General features: G+C 40.3%; 1 protein-coding gene across 1 annotated transcript in view; it reads left to right on the top strand.

The window, feature by feature from the left end:
- The window catches only part of OSBPL10 (oxysterol binding protein like 10), a 118,109-nt gene that overhangs the window by 82,340 nt on the left and 9,596 nt on the right, over positions 1 to 26,173 (top strand). The window contains exons 7-8 of the mRNA XM_063325243.1: positions 12,999 to 13,145; positions 19,914 to 20,397. Coding sequence (XP_063181313.1) covers positions 12,999 to 13,145; positions 19,914 to 20,397 — 631 coding nt within the window. The remainder of the gene's footprint in view (positions 1 to 12,998; positions 13,146 to 19,913; positions 20,398 to 26,173) is intronic.

Below are 26,173 nucleotides of genomic sequence, written 5' to 3'. Positions count from 1 at the left end.
ACAATGACTAAGATAATCTAGCTAATTTTGATTTTATTTTTTTTGCTAGCTTTCTGGAATAATTACTCTGTCAGCAAACAATCTGTAATAAAACTGTTTATGCAAATAATTAATAACATTTAACTCCAGCCAAAGCCATTGCATTTTGTTGACTCACTCTCACCTCCAAAATGCATGTATTCCAGCTGCTGTCTAATATATTTGAGAGTAATATTCTGCTTAAAATAAAAATATGAAGCTTTAATACAAAATTTACATCTAATTTGAATAAACTTGAGGCTCTGGTTCATGTGGCATTCCATAATTAACAGTTAAATTCAGTGAAAACTAATCATTGGAATATAAAGAACTCAGGTTCCCTTGCAGTAAAGCTTAAAAATTGAGTTAAAATGGATCAATTGCCTAATCTGTTCATTATAAAACTTGTGCCCTCTGCAAAACAAAGTCTGAAGCCAATGTTAATTTTATTTCAGGATTGTGAGCTAATTGATTTGTTGTGTGACAATTGATTTGCGTTGTGCTGTCAGTTTTATTTCTTAGTATGTTTATACATGTGGGTTTGGCAATACTGCTCATTAGTAGGCTTACCCATCTCATTAAAACAGTCAATAACTTCGCTAGACTTTAGTAAGTTGGGGTGAACTCTCTTACAACAAGTATTTGTCTCGGGTTGGAATTGCTTTATCTTGCTCAGTGAAGCACCATCCAAACTGGCTTCAGCTGTTCCATCTGGTCTTGGTAGGAGAAAATAGCATTTTCTGCTTGTGATGATGAATTCTAGTGATTCTTTATTTGAAAAGCCTGGAATGTGGAAACAGCTGCGTTGAAAGTATTTAATTATAAAACTTTGTCTCAGAGGAGGAGTTGGAAGGAGAAGATGGGAGAGGCAGGACTCTTCCACATTATAGTGTAGAGAGACTGCACGGTTGTCTTCAGTCTGAGATGGACCAAGCGATTCATCAGGCCTGAGAACAAATCTTAGAAGCTTTTCAAGTGGAGAGTTCCACTGGCCTCAAGAATTTAGCTGTATAAAAGCTGACAATCTTCTAGGCTCAGTTTGTTCCACATGCACATTGAATGTTCTCCTGGTATGATTTATAATGATTTATTTTTCTTTTGCAAGACTGGAGCCTGTCTTTTTTTTTTTTCCCTTATTTTTTATTTTGTGTGTGTGTGGCCACAATGGGAATGTGTATGGAGGATGGGACAAGAAATTGCAGGAAGAGTCAGAATGGTTTAATAAGTGCGTTGCATTGAGGAACGATTGTTGATACTGTTTGTATTACCATGCCTTTACCATTTCTTTCCTTTTACAAATACGCTGGCATGTGATATTGCATACAAGAAATAGCACTGCGACAACTGGATTTACATATAGATTAGTATTGCAAGACCAGATGATTCTAAAGGTTACATTTGTAGTTGTCTATCTTTTTGTGCCCTCTTTGCATATGTGAATGGTGTATTATTGACTATTGTGGAAGCATTTTTCTGTCATAAATTTGCTTAGCTAGCATACAAAGCGACATAAAAGAGGATTACAGTGGGCTGAATTATTTCAGTTCTGTTCCTTCCTAGCTTTTCAGTTGCTGGGCTTTGCAAGCAGAATCATTATGGAGTACTCCAGCTTGGAAGGGACCGCTGGAGGTCCTGCAGCCCAACACCCTGCTCAGGTCACCTTGCTCAGGGTCACGTCCAGTTAAGTCTTGAACACCACCAACAGTGGAGGTCCAACAACCTCTCTGCGCAAATTGTTGCAGTTTCTCTAGGGATTTTATCAATGGGAGCAAAGGTTCGTTTGAGTATGATGCCTTTCCTTATCAGTGGGCTGTGCTGTACTCTCTGGTGGGAGACTAAGATCACCTGCTGGGTCCCTTACCAAAAAGTGTTTGTCTTTCCCTTCTTTGTGGGGTTATGAGGCAAGTTGCTCCTGGTTCTTCAGGTTTCTCCCCAATGATCTCATTCAAGAGAGGATCTCTTTTAATACAGGGTATTATACATTATTTATACATAATATATATATATATTAATATACAGGTATGGAGAGTATAGCCTTCTGCCATACTTTCCCTCCATGTTAGTCTCCCTCACCAACCTGCAGCTCAGTTCAGTCTTTTGTCTTTAGCTCCCCAGAAGTTATAAATGTGACTTTCAGATCCATCACAATCTCTGAAGTCCTGCCTGACCAGTGATGGGAATCTGTCCTGCCACGCTGTGTGGTTTGTAAGCTTGTAAATTACGAGTAACTTATTTTGGATAGTGTCAGATGCTGTATTTATAGCCATCTTGCTTCTAAAAAATTTGATTGTCAAAACCAAAACCGAATATCTTTCAGGAAATCATTCTTCACTAGTATCTGTATTGCATTAGGAACAGGTTTTGTTAAAATTGTTTATGATGTGGTACTGTATTTCTTGTGGTTTTAGGTTAGCATAAAATTTACTGTTGTGATTTATGCTAGCCTTCAAGGTTTTTTGCTTCAATTTAGGACAAGTCCGTGGGGCTTTTCTCTTTGCACATGTTTTTTTGTAGTCTCATGTTGCTGTTCATTTCTGTTGATACCAGTGATGAAAAATATTTATTCCCAGTTCTTACTGAATTTATGCAATACTGCAAAGTCCTCTTGTGTTTTAGGATTCAGATTAAACAATGCTGTACTTCAGTAGCCCTCATTTCATGAAAGATGCTCACAAGATGTGTGGACTGGTGCTGGTACTTAGTCTTTTCCTGTGGAGTCTGTGCTTGGGAATTAGCTGCTTTTCAGCGGGTTTTCAGAACTGACTACCTTAAATTTATGAAAATCGAAATTTGCAAGAGGAATTGTCTTATGAAGAAGATACAAACATGTGAAAAAGTTTTCCAACAAACATTATGTGGTGTGTAACAGGGTTACAGTGCTGTAGATAACCTAAATGAGGATCTCTGTTTAAAAGCATGTTAAGTCACTGATTGATTCTTTATTCTCAAACATTATCACTTTCATGGTTAGTTTCTAGTATTTTTTCTGAAGGCTTACACATGCTATACTGCAACATAGGCATAGATGTGCTTTGTTTCATGTTACATGTGTGTTTTCCTATTCTTTAAGCAACAAACCAACCCTTTTTCTTCTTAAATCTCTTGTTATCTGGTCCTCATCACTGCTATATTGTTATGTTTACCCCTAAATAGGGTCACACATCAGAGTTAAATGCATCTACAGTGTAGGAAAAGGAAGCTTTCGTAGCTTGTTCTTTAAGGATGAAAAGACTTCTGCTCCTGGAGATAGTACTGCAAAACATTAAAAAAAAGGAATAGTAAAGCTCTCAAAATAGTGAATATCCATATAATGTGCTTGCCTCCAGATGCCTGGCAGATTGGTTTTGTTGGGAAGAAAAAAGATTGCAGACCTATTTGTCACCTAAGATACAGGGTTTGTGATTATTTTCTGTGCTTGCGTCGTCTCTATGTCAGCCTGTCTATATTTACGAAGTATTAAGTTCAAGATGCGTTTCTACTTTGCTTGTTTGCTTTGCAGTGAAGGAAGGATGTCCTAAAGAGAGCTAGGTATTACTTGGTTCACTTGATGACTCTGCTGTTATGTGCTGTATCCAATTAATCTTGTGGGATAGATGGATTGCTCGCATTGCCACCCTTTTATCCTTGCACTTGACCCTAGCTGGAGAGATTTTCTGAACGTCCAATGTATTTAGCATATTCAATTAAAAAAATCCCAAACAACAAACCACAAAATGTATATAAATTACCCATACACAAAAAAATGAGATGTTTTAATTGTTGATAGTCCTAATTTGAAGAATTTTATTTTCTGTGGAGACCTGAATTACCAAACACAAATAGGAAATTTGATAAGAAATTAATTTCTGAGCACTTTGTAGACATTCTTTCCTGTTGCAAGCTTTTTCTACCAAATATTCTATGCTTTGACCTATCAATGATGAACAATGTATCCAGGATTACGTAGAAGCTTTGACCCCACTCTCACACTCTAAACAACCCAGATGCAGCAATTACTTATATATCCAGATAGATGTGCCTGGATTATTTTTCTTGGTATACATAATTTAAGGTAAGTAGACAATCTGCCTATTACCACATTTTTCCTTCATCCAGTTGTGTGACGGAGAAAGTAACTCTCTTGCCAATTGGATCTGTATGTAGATGACAGTAGCATGTTGTTGTGTATAAATGCGCTTGCTTTTTAATTGTAAGATCCTTCTCATTTGATTGTCATCCTCTGTTACTTGCTTTGATATTTTAAGGTATCTTAACTTCATTTTTGGTTCATCATTGTTATATCTAAGCTGTAATGATTGAATACTAGGAAAAGTGTGACAGTGGGTGTGTGTGTTTTGGGGTTTGGGGGTGGGTGGGTTCCCCCTTGAGGTGGTAGACTTTTTGCATATTAATACTATGGCAAAAATTTTCCCAGCAATTAAAGCAAAAGCTACTGACAAAGGCAGTAGAGGAGACAGCTCCTCCTCTGAAATATTCAGAGTAAGTGAAGAAAATCATCTGACTTGAGCCACCTATTTTGCTACCTTTAAGAGAACTTTTTCAGGATGAAATTGAGATGTATGGGCTGTACTAAGTTTTGCTTTCTAAATTCTCCATTTAAGCTCTGCTTTGGTTCTGAACTTGTTAAGTCTCTTTTTAAAAAAAATCAAACTTTGAGCACTGGGGAGCCTTAAGTCTCTTTGGAAGTCACTGGAACTTTGGTATCCAGGTGTACGGATTACAATGGGTGTACGGGATCTCAGTGTGTTTGAGGTTTTGTCTTTAATCTACTCTTTCTTTGCAATGACCAGTCACGGGGCTACCAGGAGCAAGGCATAAATAACACTACAGTAAGATGGAGGCCAGGGCTCAAGCAATGACCTGAGTTCACTCTACCACAGCTTTTCAAACCCTCTTTTCGCCTTCCTCTGCTACATTGTGTAATGGTGTTGTGGTAAATGTTGAGAAGAGCTTTTTCTATTTTGTTTTATTTGAACTGTTCTTGAAGAGTAGAAAAGCTTATATAAAGAGATATAGGAGCTTATTGGATATTTAAAAAAGAAAGTGTTACTACCTTACAGTGAAGCTTAAAGTTGCTAATCTGTAGATGACAATGCATTTGGAAATTAGAGGAGAAATGCATGGATGATGATTATGATTTCAGTCTTTAGACTGGGTTTGAAGTAAATGTGTCTTGAGTATTTTGTTGGTTTCAAGATTTAGGTTGAAGTAAAATGAATTTTTTCTATTTCATTTCTATTGTTTTAATTTCATTTTTCTATATGGGAATTACTCCTCCTTTCACAGCTGTATTGGGTTTGTGTGGCACAATTTTGGTAGCGAGGGGGCTACAGGGGTGGCTTCTTTGAGAAGTTGATAGAAGCTTCCCCCATGTTCGATAGAGCCAATGCCAGTCAGCTCCAAGATGGACCTGCTGCTGGCCAAGGCTGAGCCCGTCAGCAGCCATGGTAGCGCCTCTGGGATACCAAGTTTAAGAAGGGGAAACAACTGCTGTCCATCAGCAGCTGGAAGAGAGGAGTGAGAATGTGTGAGAGAAACAATTATGCAGACACCAAGGTCAGTGAAGAAGGAGGAGGAGGTGGTCCAGGTGCTGGAGCAGAGATTCCCCTGCAGCCCATGGTGAAGACTATGGTGAGGCAGGCTGTCTCCCTGCAGCCCATGGAGGTCAACAGTGGAGCAGGTGGATGCACCCAAAGGAGTCTGTGACCCCCAGGAGAGACGAGCCCACGCTGGAGCAGGTTTGGTGGCAGGACTTGTGACCCTGTGGGGGACCTGCGCTGGAACAGTCTGTTCCTGAAGGACTGCACCCCATGGAAAGGATCCACATTGGAGCAGTTCATGAAGAACTGCAGCTTGTGAGAAGGACCCATGTTGGAGAAGTTCATGGAGGACCGCCTTCCATGGGACGGGACCCCATGCTTGGGCAGGGGAAGAATGTGAGGAGGCAGGAGCGTCAGAGACAACGTGTGATGAGCTGACCACAAGCCCCGTTCCCTGTCCACCTGCGCCGCTCAGGGGGAGGAGGGTAGAGAATAGATAAATCGGGAGTGAAGTTGGGCCTGGGAAAGAGGAAGTTGGGTGGAAGGTGTTTTTAAGATTTGGTTTTATTTCTCATTATCCTACTCCGATTTGGTTGACAATAAATTAATTTCCCCAAGTCAAGTCTGTTTTACCCATGATGGTAATTGCTGAATGATCTCTCCCTGTCTGTATTTCAACCTACCTTCTTATATTTTTCTCTCCCCTGTCCATCTGAGGAGTGGGAGTGATAGAGCGACTTTGGCGGGCACTTGGCATCCAGCCAGGGTCAACCCACCACAAGAATATGATAATATGCTAGTCTGTGTATAAAATAGTTTCAATTAGTACAATTTACTGGACAAGCTACGTTGGAGATAGAAATCACTGCTAATGAGGCATGGGTGCGGTAAGCTTGCGTGTTTTTCTATCAGGTGCATGCCACAGCTGGCAGTAAATGCAATGAAATATTTTGAAGGCGTATATGCTGGAAGAAGAGAAGACAAGTGATGCATGCAAGTTATTGCAGCTTTGTAGATTCTGATAAGGTGGCAAGCCCTGCAAGAAGCTAACAGCTCATTACATATTACTACTTTGGGGGTATTTTTACTATATCTGCTTTATGAAGAGAATTCTAACTTTGGTATTGAGACTAGTGAAAATCTTACGGGGCCAATTTTGTCACCTTAGTGTAAATGTGTTAAAGCTCTCTGACCTTACAGAGTTATATTTAATCTTACACCTACAGAAAACCTGTTTGCAAGCTCTCAAGTTACACAATTGAAAGTGTAAATGACGCTTGCAAACCTATACCATTAACGAAGGGAATCTGAAAATCAAAATGAGGCCTTTGACTTTCATGTGCACTAGTAGAACTAATTGTAATTAGGTGACTCTACAGAAAATATGGCAATCCTTGCGTAGTCTGAAAATGCTAATTCTGCTTAATGTTGCTTCTGAACAAGTCCTGCAAGTAATTTATTCCGTCTTTCTCTCAATGCAGAAAAGTTTTGTACAGTGTTATTTTTTTAGTATCTTTTGCATTTTTTTTGAATGTAAAAAGATTTCAGGACTACTTCCCTTGGAATATCATAAAACATCTGGATAAAAAGACATAGCTTAAAGTTCCTAAGACTTATCCTCTTGCTCCTGACTGCAGTCCTTTTTGTACTACATAAAAACTTTTTCATGCCTTAATGAAAACTCTTAGAATATTTTGGTGCAATTATGTGAAGAATTGCCTTATGAGTCCTATACAAATCCTCAGTGTGTCCCTGTCAGCACACACATGGTCTCTGCTTATTACTATGGTGGAGAAAAGGTTGAGTTACGCAATACCTTCTTTGCCTCAATCTTTACTGGTGACATCAGCCTTCAGGAATCCCAGGCCTCTGACGTCAGAGGGAAAGATTGGAGGAAGACTTACCCTTGGTGGAGGAGGAATAGTTTAAGCAGCACTTAAGCTGCACATTCATATGTCCATGGGGCACGATGGGATGCATCTATGAGCATGGAGGGAGTTAGCCAGTGTCATTGCAAGGCCACTATCTATTGTCTTTAAAGGATCATGGTGTTTAGGAGAGGTTCATGGAGACGGGAAGAAAGCAAATCTCACCCCTGTTTTCAAGAAGGGCAAGAAGGAACATCTGGGGATGTTCTGGTAACGTCTGGGGAGCTGCAGTTTGGCTGGCCTGTGATGGAGCAGCTAATGCTGGAAAGCATTTCCAAATACATGAAGGACAAGGTGATGATCAGGAGTAGTCAGCATGCATTTACATAGAGAAAATCATGCTTAACTGACGTGATAGCCCTCTACAATGAAGCGACTAGCTTGGTGCATTTGGGGGAGGTGTGGATGTTGTTTGCTTTGACCGTGGTAAGGTTTTTGACTGTATCTTCAGTAACATCCTCATAGACAAGCTGATAGATTATGGATTAGATAAGTGAGCAGTGAGGTGGATTAAAAACTGTCTGAATGACCAGGCCCAGCGGGTTGTGATCACTGGTACAAGGTCCACTTGGAGGCCAGTCACTAGTGGTGTACCCCAGGGGTCAATACTGGGGCCAATACTGTTCAACATCTTCATTAATGACCTGGACGACGGGGTAGAGTGCACCCTCTGGCAAGTTTGTAGGGGGACTGGGAGGAGTGGCTGATGAGCCGGAGGGTTGTGCTACCATTGAGAGGGACCTTGTCAGGCTGGACAGAGAGGAATCTCATCAAGTTCAACAGAGGGAAATGGAAAGTCCTGCATCCAGGGATATCTGAGGGTAAGCCCCTGCACCAGTACAGGCTGGAGGCCAACTGGCTGGAAAGCAACACTTGCAGAGAAGACCTTGGGGTCTTGGTGGACAACAAATTGACCATGAGCCAGCAATGCATTCTTGTGGCAAAGGTGGCCAACAGCATCCTGGACTGCTTTAGGAAGAGTGTTGCCAGCAGGTGGAGGGAGGTGATCCTTTCCCTCTACTTGGCAGAGGTGAGGCCACATCTGTGGTGCTGTATGCAGTTCTGGGCTCCCCAGTACAAGACAGGCATGGACTTACTGGAGTGAGTCCAGCACAGGTGCACAAAAATGATGAAATTTGAAATTTCTGGAGCATCCTTCACATGAGGAGAAGCTGAGAGAGCTGGGACTGTTTGGCCCGGAGAAGAGACAGTTCAGGGGAGCCTACCAACGTGTATAAATACCTGATGGGAAGGAGTGAAGGACAGGGAGATGGACTCTTCTCAGTAGTACCCAGTGACAGGACAAGAGGCAATGGGCACATGAAAGTCAATCTGAACATCAGAAAATGCTTTTTCACCGTGAGGATGATCAAACGCTGGCATGGGTTGCCCAGAGAGGTTGTGGAGTCTCCATCCTTGGAGATATTCAAAACCTAGCTGGACACGGTCCTTGATAACTGGTTCTAGGTGTCCGTGCCTGAGCAGGATATGAGACAAGATGATCTCAAGAGGTCCATTCCAACCTAAATGATGCTGTGATTCTGTATATTCCTTTCTCTCCCCCCTACCCCAAACAAGTAAACAGGGTGAGATCCATGTCATGCTTGACAGTACTGTCGCATGATATGTTTTGTGAAGTATGTTGGAAAGTCAAGCTGTGGGCCTTATAGCTGAACTAATTATCTAAAATAAATTTCCAGCACAGCAGTTAATTTGAAAAATTAACTTGTGGAAGATGTTTTGGAAGAGCAGAGGCAGGTTTGCCCTTTTACAGAAATGTGGCTTTTAACTCTTGTGATTCTATCCCACTCTTGTGATTCTGTCCCACACTTTTTGAAATGGCTTTTTCCTGAAGACATTTTTTTTTAAATGCGGAATGTTTCCTTCAGAAACAATTTCTTTCCCTTACAGGTTTCATCTGTTCAAAAAGAATTGGCGTGTTTTCTGATGAAGACTGCTGACTAGAACATCCATTTCATTTCCCAGCAGATGACCTCTCTAAATTAATCGACTCAGTTATAATGAAGTGACCTGTTTAAAATGGATCTCTGCTGGCGTGTGTTTTTATGTCTTCAGCCTTTAAACTTTGAAGTGAATCCCTTCACGGGATTTCTAGAAATGCCCTGTTGTTTTCCATTCAGATTTTTCTGAAAAATCCTGGTGCTTCAGCCCAGTGTTGGAAACTCATTTTGATTGAAATAATTTTAAAAATAAGCCCCTTTTTGGTGCTTATTTGTAACTGGTTCAGTATTTGATTCTCGGGGTCAGCACTGAAGCCTAGCTGTGCTGTTCATTCCCAGGCTGAACTGTGCACAGCTCGATAGCTTTTACAACATGCTCTGACCACACAGGAATGGAACAAATCACTGCTTGCCTATATATATTATATTTTAAGGGGGGGAGGGGGAGATGTATGTCTGTGTCTGATAATTCAGAAAAGCTGCCATTAAAGGATAATCACTTGCCATAATCTTTTGCATTCTACTGAATGCTTACACGTGGGTTACTACTAAACTGCATTTTGGTGGAAATAAAAAGAATTAAAAACCTGATTGGACTTTTATGACGCTTTAAAGATACAGTAGCTTTGTGTTTTGTGGCTGTGTGTCCACACACCCTGAGTTGTGCTTACATGGTTGTTTTTTTTAAAGAAAATACGCATTAGTTAAAAAAGAAATTCCATTTTCTGTGCTCTTAAGAAGGAGTTCAGTAATTACCTAGAACAGCTAATGACAACAGAGGGAAATACAGAAAGGATATTGCTTTTACTGATGCCAGCTGCTGTTCAGTTCCTGTGACATAAATTGTAAACTGCTACTTAAGTTCTTATTTTCTTGGAAAGTGAGAAAAGATGCAGACAGCTGATGTCATTCTTCATGCACTGAAGGCCACTAGTATGTTGATAACTCTAATAGTAGAGTTGTGGGATTTTTGGTGCCCTTGCACGTGTTCTTAAAATAGGGGAGAGTTAAGATAATAGAAATTCTAGTCCTTATTGCAGAATGGTCATTAAACACGCTTGATCCTAATGTTACGTTGTACTTACCCTCCCTGATTAGCAGGAAGTCCTTCAATTAAAACAGTGCAAACCCTACTTTCCTGGGCACCTAAATTGTTTATAGGGTTGCTTGCCCTCACCGTGAACGTTTTGTAGAGTAGCAATGAGAGGCAGTTGCTATTTTGTTAGTAACACTTTGAAAAGCATGGAAAGCCTAATACCTATTCTAGCAGGAAAGAAAGAAGGGTTTCTGTCGGTGGCTGAACATGCAGTTTTCAGGAGAACAAGCAGATTCTTAATTTATGATTTAGACTGCGAACTTGTCGATGTGCAATTTGTTTATTTTCTGATGCTGTTAACAACTAAAGGTTACACACCTGTTATTTGTTCACTTGAAAGCATGTTACCTGCTAGCATGTTCTCTCTCTCTCACACTCGTGCACATTCACACACGCCTGTGCCCCTTCCCTCGTGCCCTCCCCACCCCCCCGCCCCGACCCGGAGAGCAGCCCACCAGGATGTCCTTTGGGAAAGAGCAGCCCCATTTCCCAGTTGGAGCTGTGTGCAGTTAAGCTCACTGATCTCAACGCCATGTGACTGGAAACGCAAGGAGCAGATTGACATCCGGCACGCGCTCTCCAACTTGTCAGATAGCCAAAAAAAAAAAAAAAGAAAAAAAAAAAAAAGGCAGTGGGAGTGAGGAGGGGAGGTTCCCTTGCTTTTTTTTCTAGCGCTATTAATTCCTGCTGGAGCTTGTTTGCCGCGAGCTCAGTTCATGGCAGTAACAGAAGCAGCAGTGCTTATTCGGTAGCTCAGTGCTCTCAATGAGGTCAAGCTGGATCAAAGGGAAACCTCCTGTGGAAGCATCTACTGTAAGTTCTGATACTGCTTTTTCCACGCTCTCTCCAATGAATCGTAGCCTGTACAACGGAGCCAGGCTTCGGTGCTTTATGTCTCCCCGACTGATAATTTTGTGTGAGGTTGTCAGGTTTTGTGTTAATTGAACTTGTCAGTAAGGCGTCAGTTGGATAATAATGCTGTGCATTTTGGGAGGAAAGGGCTTATTGTTCTATCTTTTTATTTTCTGAGGGAGTGGGAAGAAGAAAGTGTGGTTCTGTCCTTTTGAAAAGCTCCAAGCTGTTGAGGTTACAGTTTACCAGATTCTGTTTTATGTAATCTACATATTCTACTTTCTAAATAAAGTAATAGTAAAGTGTCTTTCAAGTGTCCTTGGATTTCACCAAATAGCTATGCGTTTGGGAATAGCTACCTAAACATTTATTTAGTATTTAAAAAAAAAAAAAAAAAAAAGAGACAGAGAAAAGACTTTATTCAAATCTTGGAAACATGTGTAGTAACTAAATTTCGGGGACGCTCTCCTTACACAAGCTGTTGTTCACCTGAGAGGTGAACCTAATTCTGAATATCAGCTGGTTTTAATGAAACTTTTTGGTTGCAAAGACTTTCACAGTGAGATGAAAAATTTCTCATTTTATGTAACGAACTAGCTGTTTCTGCAGAAATGCTATTTAGCATGAAGGAATGCTAACTTTTGCAGGTAGTGTCTCATTTACAGCCTGGAATCCTTGGGGAATAATGAAATGCTGGGCTGAAAATTTTTCAGCTCCATAACCCAACTTTTTTTTAAGTACAAAAAGCTTACCCAAATACATATCCGGAAGGCTTGCTGAGTGGTTTTGATGAATTCAACAAAGTAACTACCACCTGTTTGGGTTATTGTTAGTAATATATTGTAAACCCTGAAGAGAAATAAAATGTCACAGATCATTATCCCTTCCTGCTTTAAAGCTCCTCTTGAAGGAGGATGGCATGACACCTTTCTCTTGATCTTCAGCTTGTATGTCTGGAAACTGGGCAGCGTTGGGATTGTTGTGCTGCGAAGCACCTTAGTGTTGCAAACGTCATAAAGACTCATGGAATTGCCTTACCCCCCAAAATCTAATGTCCTTTTTTTTTTTTTTTTTTCAAAGGTGTGTACTTTAATTATAGTTATCTTTTTATCTCCTTCAGTTAATAGTCTTGACTTTCTTAGGTATGTAACTTGCAAGTTGGATAGAGGAAAGGAAAAAAAAAAATACCCCTACCAGTGTGAAATCAGGTCATGCAACATCTAGATACGAAGCGTGAATATTTACTGGAGAGATTTATGAAACAAATTCTTGAAGACTCATTTTCAGCTGTGTACTTCTACTTAATAAATAAAGACCCATTACTTCAATATGCTATGATTTTTTTCTGGCATCACTGGAATATAAATATGAGTAATTTATGTGTAAATTAGCATCTGATACTTACCACACTTGTTCTGAGGATAGGATCAAAATGCTCTGTGAACCCGTCACTGGATTTTTCTATTTTGAATTTGTATCTTTGCTTGGTTTTAACAGAGCTTGTCTTTGGTTCCATTGAGACAGCTCCATTTTTAAACATATACAGTGGAAAAAAACATACTGTATCTTTTTGCCCAGATGGTAATGTTTCTTTTCATTTCAGCATTCAGCTTCTGAGTTGATCCTAGTTGAAGAAGAAATGACAGATACTGAAGATAACGAAGAGGAGGATTTAGGAGTCATGGATGATCAACGTAGTGTAATTCTCCATCTCATCTCTCAACTCAAACTTGGCATGGACCTTACCAGGGTATGGACACTGTATCTTTTTTATAGTTCATTATTTTTTCTTCTTCTTATCCTTCTGTGTGTGTGTGTGTTCACACATGTGATTCTCCCGAGCATGTTTTGCCCCTGCAGGCAGGGAAGTTTGCTATAAAGGTGTAGTTCCAGAGAGCTATGGAGTACTATCTCCTGCTAGGTAGGCTTTCACTTGAAGTGACCACATCACATATTTTGGGTATGGGAGAATGGGGTGGGGGGAAGGGAAAGAAAAAAGAAGAAAAAGCCCTGAAACTCTTGCTTATTTTTTTGTAAGTCTTTCCGAGCAACCATATGTTGTCTATGTATCCCACATGTATGTTAAGTCAGGCTGCACTGAGTTTTTGAGGAACAATAGTTGCAGTTGTTTCAATGAAGGAGATAAGTGCTCAAGTTACTGCTTTGTGGATTGGGTTCCATTTAATTACTTGGCAGCTTCCAAAAAACCACGATGGTAAAGAATTTACGCTCTTCACTGTGTCACTGTTCTTGTCTGTGCTTAGCAGCTCACCAGTTTAACCTTCTGTGCATCCTTCTGGTCCTGGAACCACTATTGTTATGAGCTTATCTGTACTGACATGATCAGAGAAGTTACGGCATCTGAGAAGTTTCTTATAAGTCCTTAGAGTTTTGGAAATGAGGTAGATGTTCTGGAAGCAGGGAATGCCTCTTTTTGAATAGTCCTACATTCCAGTGAAACCTTCTCATGGGGCTTAATGAATAATCAAGTGTATTTTTGTAAAGATACGGAATAGCCTCTCCTTCCACAAAGGTTCTCTACCTAAAAAAACCCCACACATAAAACCCCTATAAGCCGCTTCCCACAAATAAGAAGAGCTCATTCTGACAACCCTCCACAAATAAAAAAATGTTTGTAATGACCAGGGAATTTCCCTTGTGCATGAAGAAGCTTTGTAGGAGATTCTTCTCATGGGCGTTTTGGTACTCTGAAGAGTTCATCTGCTTTCCTTTTGATCTTAACATATTAGTCAAAATCTATTTTAGTATCACTTTCTTACAAAATAAGGCTTTCTCAATATAGTCTTTTCTGCTTCCTCTGGAACAATTGACAGTATTTAAAAATACTTACATTTTTAAGACTGAGCAATCCCATGATTTGTTGCTAAGTATAGCTATTGAATAGCTGCACAGGAATTAATGTTTTGTTCTACGTTGAACAAAAGTTTCATCAGTTCATTTGTGAATAATTTATACCTGTCACTTCTTAGTATGTCTGGGGTTATGTACAGTTCATTTTTGGTTTTGTTTTTCTTAATGCTCCTCAATTTTTCATAGCTCTTACTCTTTTCTGTGTTGGTTTCCTGAGGCTGTCTGAGTCCATAGTGTTTAAATTAGACAAAGATTCCTTATGTGTTGTTCTTATGTCTCAAAACATTCTGGTTTTGGTAACGAACAAGATTTTTCTTCCCTAATTTCCAGTGTCATCTTTTTGTCACAGCAGAGGAAGCAAAACCCCAAAGACACACAATTAATGTAAATAAGACAAATTCTTCTAAATCCTCCTTCTCTCTAAATAAGAGAAGTGTAGACACTCATAAGAAAAGTAGGAAGGTAAATATATATGATAACCTGTTTCTTACAGAGTGTTCTTAGAGCACAGTTTTTGAGGATGGTGATGAATATTATCAGATCTATAGTATAGCAAAATACTAGTATTTTTTTTTTTTTGCTATATAAAGTAGTATTTTGCTATATAAAGATCTATAGTATAGCAAAATACATGTATATACACACATGAATGTGTGTATATAAAATCTACAGTCTGAAAAGAGGCATATGGCAGATCAGATCTATCTCTGGTCTGTGTGATGCACGAATACACATATGATGAGTATTAATGAGACGTGCCACATGTGCACATCACTATTCTGACCATTTTGAGGATTAAAAAAAAATAAATTGCAAGACAGCTGGCTGCTTTTTTAATAAACTTTGCTTACTGACATGAGGCCCTTTGGGCCACAGATGATAAAGCTTGGTTTGTTGGCTGCACCTCTTCTCATTTTTTGTTATTCCTCTGAAAGTCAGGTTTCAGATAGCCTTGATGCTAGTCAGCTTCTGCTGGAAGTGGCTGTGGCACAGTAGTTGCTAATACCAGGGGATGTTTTTTGTATGTTTTTTCTCCGAGGGTTGTTTCTTTGGTTCATTTTGTGAGCTGTGGACTGTAACATGCTCCACACATGAACAAAGAGCTCTTCTGAGCCCTTGGTGGCTTTGAGTTCTGGATGCATAATCATTACCTTCATGTACCATATCAGAGGAAGCAGCATCTTTTCCTTTTCCTTTGGGGTGATTGCTTATAGTTAGTCTTGGCCTTGCCTGCGCTGACATCAGTTTCCCACAGTGATGATAGGCCCATTTAATGTCACAGAGATGCTTCACTTATGTGTCATGCTGCCATGCCTTTTAATGAGGAGTTAAACGGTGAAAATCTACTGTGACGGAAAACACCCGCAATGAAGTATTAAATCTGCATGGGGATTTGCTAGAACAGGATAGGCGCTGTGGTGGCCAAATAGACTTCAATAGCTGCTAGAGAGAGTTGGGGGGGGGGGAGCAGTTTGCAGCAGCAGAACTTAGTACAAAACGGATGCCTTGGACTGGGCTAGGACTTTAAACCTCGTTTAAAATTGGAATTGCTGGGGAAAAAATAAGTTTCTACATTGTTTGTTCTTTGGACTTTTAAAAAATGAAAAGTAGCGCTAAAAAGAGCTGACAGCCTGATAAATTTGTTGGCAAATGGCATCTAATGGATTGTAATTAATGCTAACAGTTTGTACAGATGGGTGATCGCTCCCGTGCATTCCCTCACGTTCCCTACATAGTTAATATGTGTTAAAAATAAAGGGCTGCCATTCTGTGTAAAAGGGCTGCCAGTAATTCTGCAGAATATCAGCCTTTTGTAAATTAACATTGTAGTATGTTCACGATGTCAGAAGTTTTTAATTTGCTTGTCAACATACTTTTACCTTGTAATTTTAAAATATAAGTGGGATGACAATAGCTTGTTTTATTCCCACAGCAACACATACGACAGTGGAAAGCTTTTGTACCTCTAAGAGACGGACATCTCAGCGTGGGGTACCTTGGTCAGATTTCTGAAAAAAGTAGGGAATGGTGCTGACACCCATAGTTTGCCCCACAGTAAATAGTAGAGGGGATAAATATCTCTATTCTTAAGAAGTCATGCTCTTACTTTTCTCAGTTGCATTCAGATCTAATTAAGTATAGGTGAATTCAAACCTAGGAGATTATGGTCAAGCTTTGAGCCAATATCCTCTTTTTAACTTCAATGAAAATGGAAGAATGGTTGTTAAACTGCTTCGTTTTCAACCTGAAGCCTGAGAAAAGAATAAGAACTGAGATTATTCTAACAATTTAGAATGCAGTCAGGAGATTTTTTTTTTGCTTCAGACTTCAGCAACTTGGTATTTTTTCTAGAGAAATTCTTGTGTCCCATTTGGTTATCATGCGGGATTTTTCTCAGAGGAAAAAATACGGCAGTTTTGACTTTTTATGCAATTACCAAAAAAAAAATTAATATCGTTGCAGTCCAGTCCAAAACCAATACAACATAAAGAACATGGATCCTAAGTGTATTTTTCTGGACAGTGCATTCTGTTTGGCTGCAGAAGAGTCAAAAGCCTCCTTCCTTTGGAAGCTAGAGTACTAGCACAAGTGCATGACAGTCCAATGCTGGCAAGAAGAATGCTGTACGCTTCCAAATTTGTTTATTTCTGTTTTGCTTATTTCTGCAAAAATCAAGATAGGGCCAATTAAAAAAAAAATTGACTGGTGTGCTTTTTATTTTATTTTTATTTTAGACTATGTTAGTGTGTAGTGGTGTTGCATATTGAGACTTTGAAGCTATGAGATTATTTAGTAAGAGGCAACGTTTTCTAGGCATATTTTGTAACACTGGAGTTGTGTAAGCTTTAACACTCAAATATTTTTCATACGTAGTTCTGGCTCCTTTTGTGGAAACAATTCAATTATTCTGCGTTTTGCAGTGGATCCTTTCCTGCTGCCATTAAGAGTGTAGTTTCCATTTTAGTTGGGCTTTTAAAGCAAGATAATTTGAGCTGGAGTTCAAGCGTTATTCAGATTTTAAATTGACTCTTGAAACTGAAAAATTAGAGTCCAGTGATTCATAACATCTCATTTAGTGGCTGTGTTGGTGTAGCTGTATTAAGTACGTAGCTGCAGAGCACACAGCTGGGACTTGCAAGAGTGGATAGGAGCACTATACGATCAAGACAACAGGATGAAACTACAGTCTTAATGTTGTACCATAAAATTTGCATCATCTTAAGGATGGTCTGTAGTTTTCTTCTCCTCCATTCGTGCTAATAAAGTTCACTCTTTTTAGAGAGAGGCACTTGGACGTGACGAGGTGCAGAATGCTGTTTATTCAGATGAGTTTCTCTGCCCTTTTAAATCTGTGCAGTGAAATGGTAGTCACTACTAGTATTTCTGGACAGAAGTGATGGGTTGTGGGTTTTTTTTCCTGTGTGTTTTGCTGTCAGTTTCCCCTTTGATAACCTGATCTTGGAATGTACAATTTATATTAAAATGAGATCCTGTATTGAGGGTCAGTGATGCTGAATTGCATTTTTTTTAAGATTATATCGGATAATTAGTATTTGGTCAGAATGAGAGTGCTGCAAGTAAGATGGGACTGTTTAAAGAGCTAAAAACACCATAAGAAAATCTGCCTTTCCACTTTGCCTTCCAAAGTTTTGGATTTCACTTCTAAAAACAAGTCTTCTCAGACCCTCGCTGTCACACCACCATGGGGACTGTAGGCTGCCTCTAGCACTCTGTAGTTTGCCACGCGTAGTGTAAAATTAAGGTCCTGCATCTTTTGGGGCCTCATTAGGTTGGTAACAGAGACCATGTAGAGTCCTCAAGGCTTCCAGAGTAGATCAGAGGAATATTACAGACAGAACTTTGCTTGATTTATATCTAAACTTGTAAAAATTATTAGTCTATAAAGACTATATGCGTGTAAACAATATACAGAAGGAGAGAGCGAATGAGCATGTACGTTACCAAATGGAGCGGTTATCTTTTTTTGCAGTTGTGGTATGTTGACTTACTGTGTAGCCGTTAAGACTGCGTTTGAGCTGATGTGACTGGAATATTTTTTTTTTTTCATGTTTACAAGTTTTCTTTGAAAAGAACTAAATGATTAAAAAAAGTTTGACAGTTTCTATTTCATTACCCGTGGGATCCAGAAGGACTGAGCTGTGCTTTCGTCCCACTTAGAACAGCAAGCTGGGGCGGCAGGGGGGAAAGCAAATGTGTTTATGATTGAAGGGTGGCTCCCTGCCTGCTGTAAATAACCTTTGCTTTTGGGAAAGGGAAAAAATAAATGCAATGAAGAATTAGAGAGGAAAGCAGAACAACTGCTTTAATAGAGGACAGCTGTTGATCTGCACCTGGCATCATTGAGCCACTTTGATTCTAGACAAATTCGTGTGTGCCTTGTTGGTCGCGCAGGAGCGACCTCTGAGCTCCCCTGGGATGGTCCTGCACAAGGTGGGGGAGAAGAAAAGGAGAGAAAGAAATCATTTCAGGTCCTGTAGCCCTCATCTGTCTTGCAGTGCACTCTGGGATGTTTCACTGAAAACTTCTAACAGAATGTTATTCCTAAGAGGGTGACTTTAGCAACATCTGTGTTGCTAGATGAGCCACTCGAGACTGCATCCGAATCGCTCGGGGCTGGCTCCCTCCAGTGCAGGCTGCCTGGTGCTCAGTCCCAGTTTTTTTCTGGCCCCCCTCATGCCTCTCTAGTCCCAGGACACTGATGTAACAGTTTGTGCAGTTTTTGTTTATTTCAGCTTTGTCTGAAATAAGGTAAAGGCATACAGGGGCCCATCATATGGTATGATCTGAAACTGAGGGGAGACGCCGTGTGCCTGGGGGTGACAGGGTAGTGTAGGGGTGGCAAAGGATTTGACTTGGGAGGTGGGAGGGGACGTGAGACATATGATGACAGCGTAGGGCAGAGGGAGGCAAACAGGGAGTGTTTTCTTGCTTATAACCTCTTGGGAAGGGTCCACGGCATGGTTTTATCCTTGGAAACACACCTGAGATTTGGGTTTGGCTGGATCTAGTTGGCTTGGTTTGTTAGAGGCTGGAAGGGACCTAATACCTATGCAGTGGGTGGTCAAGGGCCCAGGTGTGAAACTGGGAGCCCAGATGTTTGACAGAATGGGTAGGTGGACCCCTAACACTCCCCACCACTTACAGGTTGGTGATGTGTATGTTTATATAAAATATTCATCTTTTAGTGGTTTGGGAAGGTGTGCCACTCCCTTCTTGGAGGGTTATGGTGTTTGGAGGGTTTGTTGATGTTTGATGTAAATTAATTTACATTGAAGTATGTTTTTTATGCCCTGTAAACAAGCAGAACAATGGTTGGGTTTGTTAGAGGAGAGGAAAAGGCAGATTTCCATGTGAGCGGAACAGCCCATCCCTGTTGTGTGAGCCGCTGTTGAGAATCATAATGAAATCGGAAGCAGCCTGCATGGCTCTCAAGGCCGCTGCTTTTTCCTTCGCTCATTATTTACACTGCAAAGAAAATGAAATCGCTGTGGCAGGGGAGGAAAATACCCTGTCCCGAAACTTGGCAGGGCCAGAATTGCAGCTGTCTTAACTGTTCTTCCCCCCTTCCCCTGTGGTAGTATGATCATGGGGAAATCATATCTGCCTTTGTCTGCTTTGCATACAGGTAGTGCTTCCAACATTTATTTTGGAGAAAAGATCCCTGCTGGAGATGTATGCAAATTTCATGGCCCATCCAGACCTGTTTTTGTCAATTGCAGCTGGAGCCACTCCCGAGGAAAGAATTATCTGCTTTGTGGAGTATTATCTAACAGCTTTTCACGAAGGCCGAAAGGGAGCGGTTGCCAAGAAGCCCTATAACCCTATAATTGGTGAAACGTTTCATTGCTCGTGGGATGTGCCTAAAGATAAAGTGAAAGCATTCAGAACTAATGGTGCCTCCACGGTTTCTAAGGACCCAACCAAGGAGCTTGGCCAGGACCAGTCCACGTGCTACAAGCTGAGGTTTGTAGCTGAACAAGTGTCCCATCATCCACCGGTATCTTGCTTCTACTGTGAGTGCAAAGAGAAGAAAATGTGCGTCAACGCTCACGTATGGACCAAAAGCAAGTTTATGGGCATGTCAATAGGTGTCTCTATGGTAGGTGAAGGTAAGAAATCTGCTTTTATTTTGGTTTTTTTTTTTGAGCTAATGTTGTGGGTGTCAACACAGCACGAATCCAGATATTTTCCTACTTGCTTTCCCTCTGACCTTTCATTTGAACCTTGTGGCTGTTAGCTTTTGTGAAGTTTGGAATTAAAACTGTAGGGTTCTTAGAACTTTTTTCTGTCCAGGCGTAATGTGACACACATTCCATTTATAAATATGTGCTTTTGTATGTGAGTCTGTTAACATATGACTGTAGTTCAGATATAATTAAGTTGCTGTAGCAAATGGCTACTGACAGCATATTCTGTAAGAACATTTTTGTTTGTCTTGCTCACTTTTAAAGTAATATACGATTCGGTATGGAACAGTTTCACAACTGGAACAAAGCTATGGGAAAGAACATGTTTTTACTTAAGCCTGTCATTCTTTTTTCATAGTTTCTGCAAAGAATCATGGTTTCTGCAGTGTTTACAAAGTTAGTGTATCATCTCAAGCTTTATAGACAGTCGTGTAGTTGAGTTATAGATTGGGATTTGCTATATCATATATACGCGGTCTGCTTTGTGAGCAGTTATTGCTCAACACAAATTCTGAAATATGGAGAATCATAACACATTCTTAATGGATGATCTGAACCGATAAATGCACCTGTTCCAGTGTCGTTACTGACTGCTAATGTATTGATTTAATGTTTCTAAGCAATTTAATCAGTCCCTCTTGCCATTTGAGGGTAATTTCCCATGTATGGCTTTTAGTGTTTTTTCTTAACCAGTTTTTTGACTGTAATCTCAGAAGTACCAGGACAACTTACAGTAAATGCTTCCTTTTGTCATCATTATGTTAAATACTATGATATTAAAGGGAGTAATAAAAAGTAGAGTGGGAAATGTAGTGATTTGGTTTTGCTTAGTAATAACAACAAAACAATTATGGTGGAAACATGCAGATATTTCTACTGGCTAGAACTGAAGAACAAGCTCAAACAGTAGAAAGGGTTAAAGTAGCTTCTTTCCTGATGGCACTATATTCCCTTTTTCATAGAAGAGCCACGGAACTTCCTTACTACTGTATTTGGTATTGTTGTGATAGTTAAAGTCTAAAATATCACAGCTGTTTCCGTATTAGGAATTAGGTATTTTGCTTTTAATACGGAGTTAAGGAAGTTGGGAAGGGAGTGTCAGAAGGGAAATTGGTCTTTCTGTCTGTCTCCTGACTGTAGCGCTGCCAGCCTGAGTCACTGGTTTGACTTGCTGCATTTTTCCGGTACATATTCGTTCCTAGTACTCTTTTTCTCAGTGAAGGGAGCTATTTAATGGAAATAAAATTAAACACAAAGTCACTTATGATTATGTAGGAGTAGGGAAATTTTCTTGCTGCTGGCACACAGAGTTCCCTGGGATTGGGGGTGTCTACTGTGGGGATTATTTAAGACTTCAAAGTCCTGATGTGTCCCAGTTTTGAGAGAGAAAGGGTCCAGGAATTAACCACTTCCCTGCCCCGAGGATTGTTTAATGTGTGTTTGTGAGAATAAGTTCTCCTCTATCCCCTTTTTTCATGATCCTGGAGATATCCCATGAGTGGAGGCGGCCTTTGGGGAGCATCTGCAGTGGTGAACTCTTTTATTGCAAGGTTTGCTGCTGTCTTTATGATGGGAGGACATTTGGATTTACCAGTTCATAGTTACCATTCATCTTTTTTTGTTCAGGTAAGCAGTGCAGAAGCATGTGGCTTTGCAGTGAGAGCATTTCTGGGATGTGGTGGAGAAACTCCAGTGCAGCCCAAGCGTTTCTGTTGCATGTTTGAGGGCTGGCAATAGGCAGCAAGAAGTTGTACCACCGAAGCTTTTCGGTCATCTGAAGACAGCCAGCCTAAACCCAACAGCCTGGGTTTAAAAGTGTGGTTTATTCACTCAAAACTACACTTTCTTCAAAATTTTTTAAAATTTATTTTAGTCCCAGGGAAATCTTCCTAATTAAGTTGGTGTGTAGATGTGTCAAGCTGTGCAAAAATTAGGATCTGCTGCAGATGTTTCTTTCTCATGGGCTGCCTACGTATAAATTCTGCGTTAGATTGAGGTCAGTGCGAGTACTTGGGAAAAGAGTGCTGAACCAGAAAAAAGTAGCCGCTGGACTGTGATGTGTTTTGAAACTTTGCTCTCTAGTGAATAGTTCTGTGTGTGCCCTTCAAACAATTCAATGAAGCTTTTACTGCTGCGGTTGGCTATTCACAGAAATAAAGGAGCACTGGATTTTCGGACTTGTTATTGTGTAAGGAATATGCCGGTAATGTTTCTGTGGTGTTTTTGAAGTGTATTTTTCTAACTTGTCACATTGTCCTCAGATGTATAGAGCATGTTGCTTTTTATGCTTTGTTGTTAGAAGCAGCAGAGGATACGCTGAAATAGGATGTCATGGAAATACAAAGGCTTCTATAAGAATTTAAAGAATTAGGGGATTTAAGGACAGTATGGTCCTGTCACGCAAAGGGTACAGCTCAATATCTTTATTGTACAATTTTTAGTGTATGTTTCACCTCAAAGTGACTTAAGATTATTTTTTTTCTATCTGTGATTTTTGTTTGTTGATTCAAAGTAAGTATCAGTTGCAGAGATACAGAACGAGTAGGAAAGCACTGCTGGAAACCCGTGTGAGAAGCTGTTTTATATGCTAGCCCTTCATCTGTGGTTATGAGGGGTCTAAATCTGGCTTGCTAATGAAATGTCTCAATTTTTTTCTTCACTATGTAACAAACCCCCCATTCTTCAGAGTATTCTGCATTGAGTTTCCTCATGAGAAAGCTAGCCTCAATAGAAGAGAGGGTATTTTGCATAAAAGAATTCATGTTGCATGCGCAGTCCCTAATTCTGGTTAATGTTAATTATGTACTAATGAGAGAGTGAGGGAGGAGAAGAGGGTGTAATGAATAGGATCACATTAAGATTTAAATTAGCAAGGGATGGGAGAGTCAATGTAAATATTTAATGTGTTTTACGTGGTCCAAAGAATCTTCAAACAGATACTGGTAGTAGGATAAGGATGCTTTAGTGGAAGAGGCTGTGGTGAGCACACTTCAGTGTGGGCTCTGCGTTTTCCTTTTCTGCTCTTGGGTATTGTTCTAAAGTGGCAAAATCCAACTGAAAGTGTCACCTTTGATTCATGGGTTAATTTTGCAGAGAGTATAAAGTATGTTTAAGTGGATTGCTCTGTACTATCAAGTGGGTAGTTCTGTCTTGTGTTTTCACTCCTGCTATTTTAAATGTTTTAAAAACTAGTGAGGTGTAGGCTTCCAAAATTATTATTATTTTTTTTTAAATTGAAGTCAACCGTGAAAATATTTGGTAGGTATGGAAAAGATTCAATGTGCTTTCCAGGATAAATCTAAATGAAAACAATGAATGTTTTTTCTCTTTTTTTTTTTTTGGTCTCCTGTTCAAATATATGTATGTGTATGTTATTTATGGTTGTACAGGTCTATAATTTCTATTCCTGAGACATTAGTGACTTTTTAATTTACCAGTCCCAAAGATTGACTGCTCCATGCAACTAGAGCAACCTAAATATTTCCCTAGTACTAATTTTTGTATTAATATTTTTTAGCCCAGTGGTTTCAGAATGGTTTCCGTATGGCATGGCACTCATTACTTAATTTAGCAAATGGCTCCAGCCTTTGGAAAATGAGCAGTGCAGCGCAGCTCGCTGGAACACTTACGAGACGATAAGAACCCGTTTCTGGCATCTCATGTTTTCCGGTGCGATTCTGTACAGCTGGTGATGCCCCACACCCGTGTGGGGTCCATCCCAGATGTAACTTACTCCTGTTTGTGCCGTGTTACAAATAATGCAGAGTGAGGAGCCTGTTAAATTAGGAAACTGCCCTAGGCCGTTTGTGTCCCACGTACCATTTGTTGTTCAGATTGATCTCCATAAAATCGGTGGGAAGCATTAAATTTCACATGCCTCTTCTGCAGCTTATTGATCCAGAGCCTTCTCTGGGTATTTTGTCAATATGTGTTACAGGAAAATCGATTCACAAAGCTGCAGCATTGGTGAGGGAGGTGTAATAGTCAAACAGGGAAAATTATATGCCCTGAACATCACTTCCTTTAATGCAGGCTGAGGAGTCGTGGAAAGGAGCATGGCTGTGAATATGTTGCCTTACTCAAAAGCTGGAGTAAATGGTGTTGAGGACATTGCAAGGGGGAATTTCAGAATTCCACACTTGCTTATAAAAAAATTCACCCTTCTCTGTGGGATTTTTTTCGAATAGACTAGATTACTAAATCCACTGTTCCTCCCAGAGTATTTATCTGGTGCGTTCTTCCATGCATAATAGCCGCCTATAAATACTTAAGATTTTTTTTTTTTAAAGGAATTTGTAGTTTCTGAAATAATTATTTGATGTGAGAGGAGGAAATGTTACTGAAAATGGGAGAATCTTCTGCAACTTTTCATGTATATTTACTTATAGCCATTTTTAAACTAAAAATGAATAGTCGCTTACAAAAAAGAAGAAAAATAGCCTGTGTATTTTCCAGCAGATATTTTTAAACATCAGTCACAATGCGGTGATACTTATAAGCAGATGTTAAAAGTACGCAACGCTTTTCAAAATAACCGTTAGTTTTTAGTTTTTCTGCCTTTAATTTCTCAAGATTTAAACTCAGCAGGGTGTAAGGCACGAATTCCAATTGTGGTGGCAGTTACCAGCCGTGACTCTCGGCGTCATTTTGGCTTCCTCTTCCGTCCGAGCGCGCAGGGCTCCGTTCAGACGTGGTGGTGCAGCCACGGTCTTCAGGGTGCTTCGGTTGAATGAGGTTTTGCACGTGGACTCTGCAAACGCCAGAATGCAAAGCTAGCAGTCACGTTAATACCAAAAGTAGTATCAAGTTGCGGATATTTCAAATCATCCCTTTATTCTTTTTTAGATTATAATTATTGAGCTGGAGTCCCATTTCAAGTGAGATAGCCATTTCATTAAAAATGTGTTTATTCAGGTGTTTAAGGAATTCAAAAAATACGCTACCAGGTGCTAAAAATACTGCCAAGAGAGCTGGGTTCAGTTTTTAATTTCTAACCTGCTGTGGTGGTTAAATATTTGCATTGAAGGTCACGGCTGTTATTTGCTGTTCACTTTTCGGTGTGCTTGGCAGCGTTCGTTAGAGCTCTGCCTCCCTCCCGCTCGGGTGTGGAGGAAGAAAGCTATCGATCCCGTCAGAGAGACAAAAAGCAAACCCATACTAACCCAGAAGGAAATGGTGTTTGTCACGGCAGTTTCCTCTGACGGTGGGGACGCGCCGTGACGGTCAGCGGAGGACGGCTGGGCCTGGGGGAGTAGGAGGAGGTTCTCCCCCAGTGGCGAGCACCACACCTACTGCTGTTAGACCTTCTGTCTTTAAAAAAAAAAAAAAGCCAACCGAACACAAAACCCTCACAACAACAAAACCCCAAAAACTGTCGCGTTGGAAGCCGATGCTTCCGGGTGGACTGTGCTTTTGGACTGTGGAAGGATTGTGTCTGTGCTTCAGCCATTAAGACGGAGGAAACGTGGCCTCGTGGGCCAACCCTCGTGGGTTGCTGCTGCGTGTCTGTTGCTCGTGACTGTTAATGAAGAAGGTGAAGAATAAAGGGGAAGAGGAGGAGAAAGGAAACCTGTCAGACCTGAGTCTAAAACCTGTTGCAGTTCTCTATGTGGAACGTGCCCCACTGCAGACCGTCGGGTTTCCTGTCTGCGTTTGATCAGCACCCGTTAGCTTTCTGTGGTCCTTTTTGAATATCATC

This window comes from Chroicocephalus ridibundus, chromosome 2 (genome assembly GCF_963924245.1).
Source record: "Chroicocephalus ridibundus chromosome 2, bChrRid1.1, whole genome shotgun sequence".
Lineage (NCBI taxonomy): Eukaryota > Metazoa > Chordata > Aves > Charadriiformes > Laridae > Chroicocephalus > Chroicocephalus ridibundus.
This window is presented reverse-complemented; position numbering and strand designations above follow the sequence as displayed.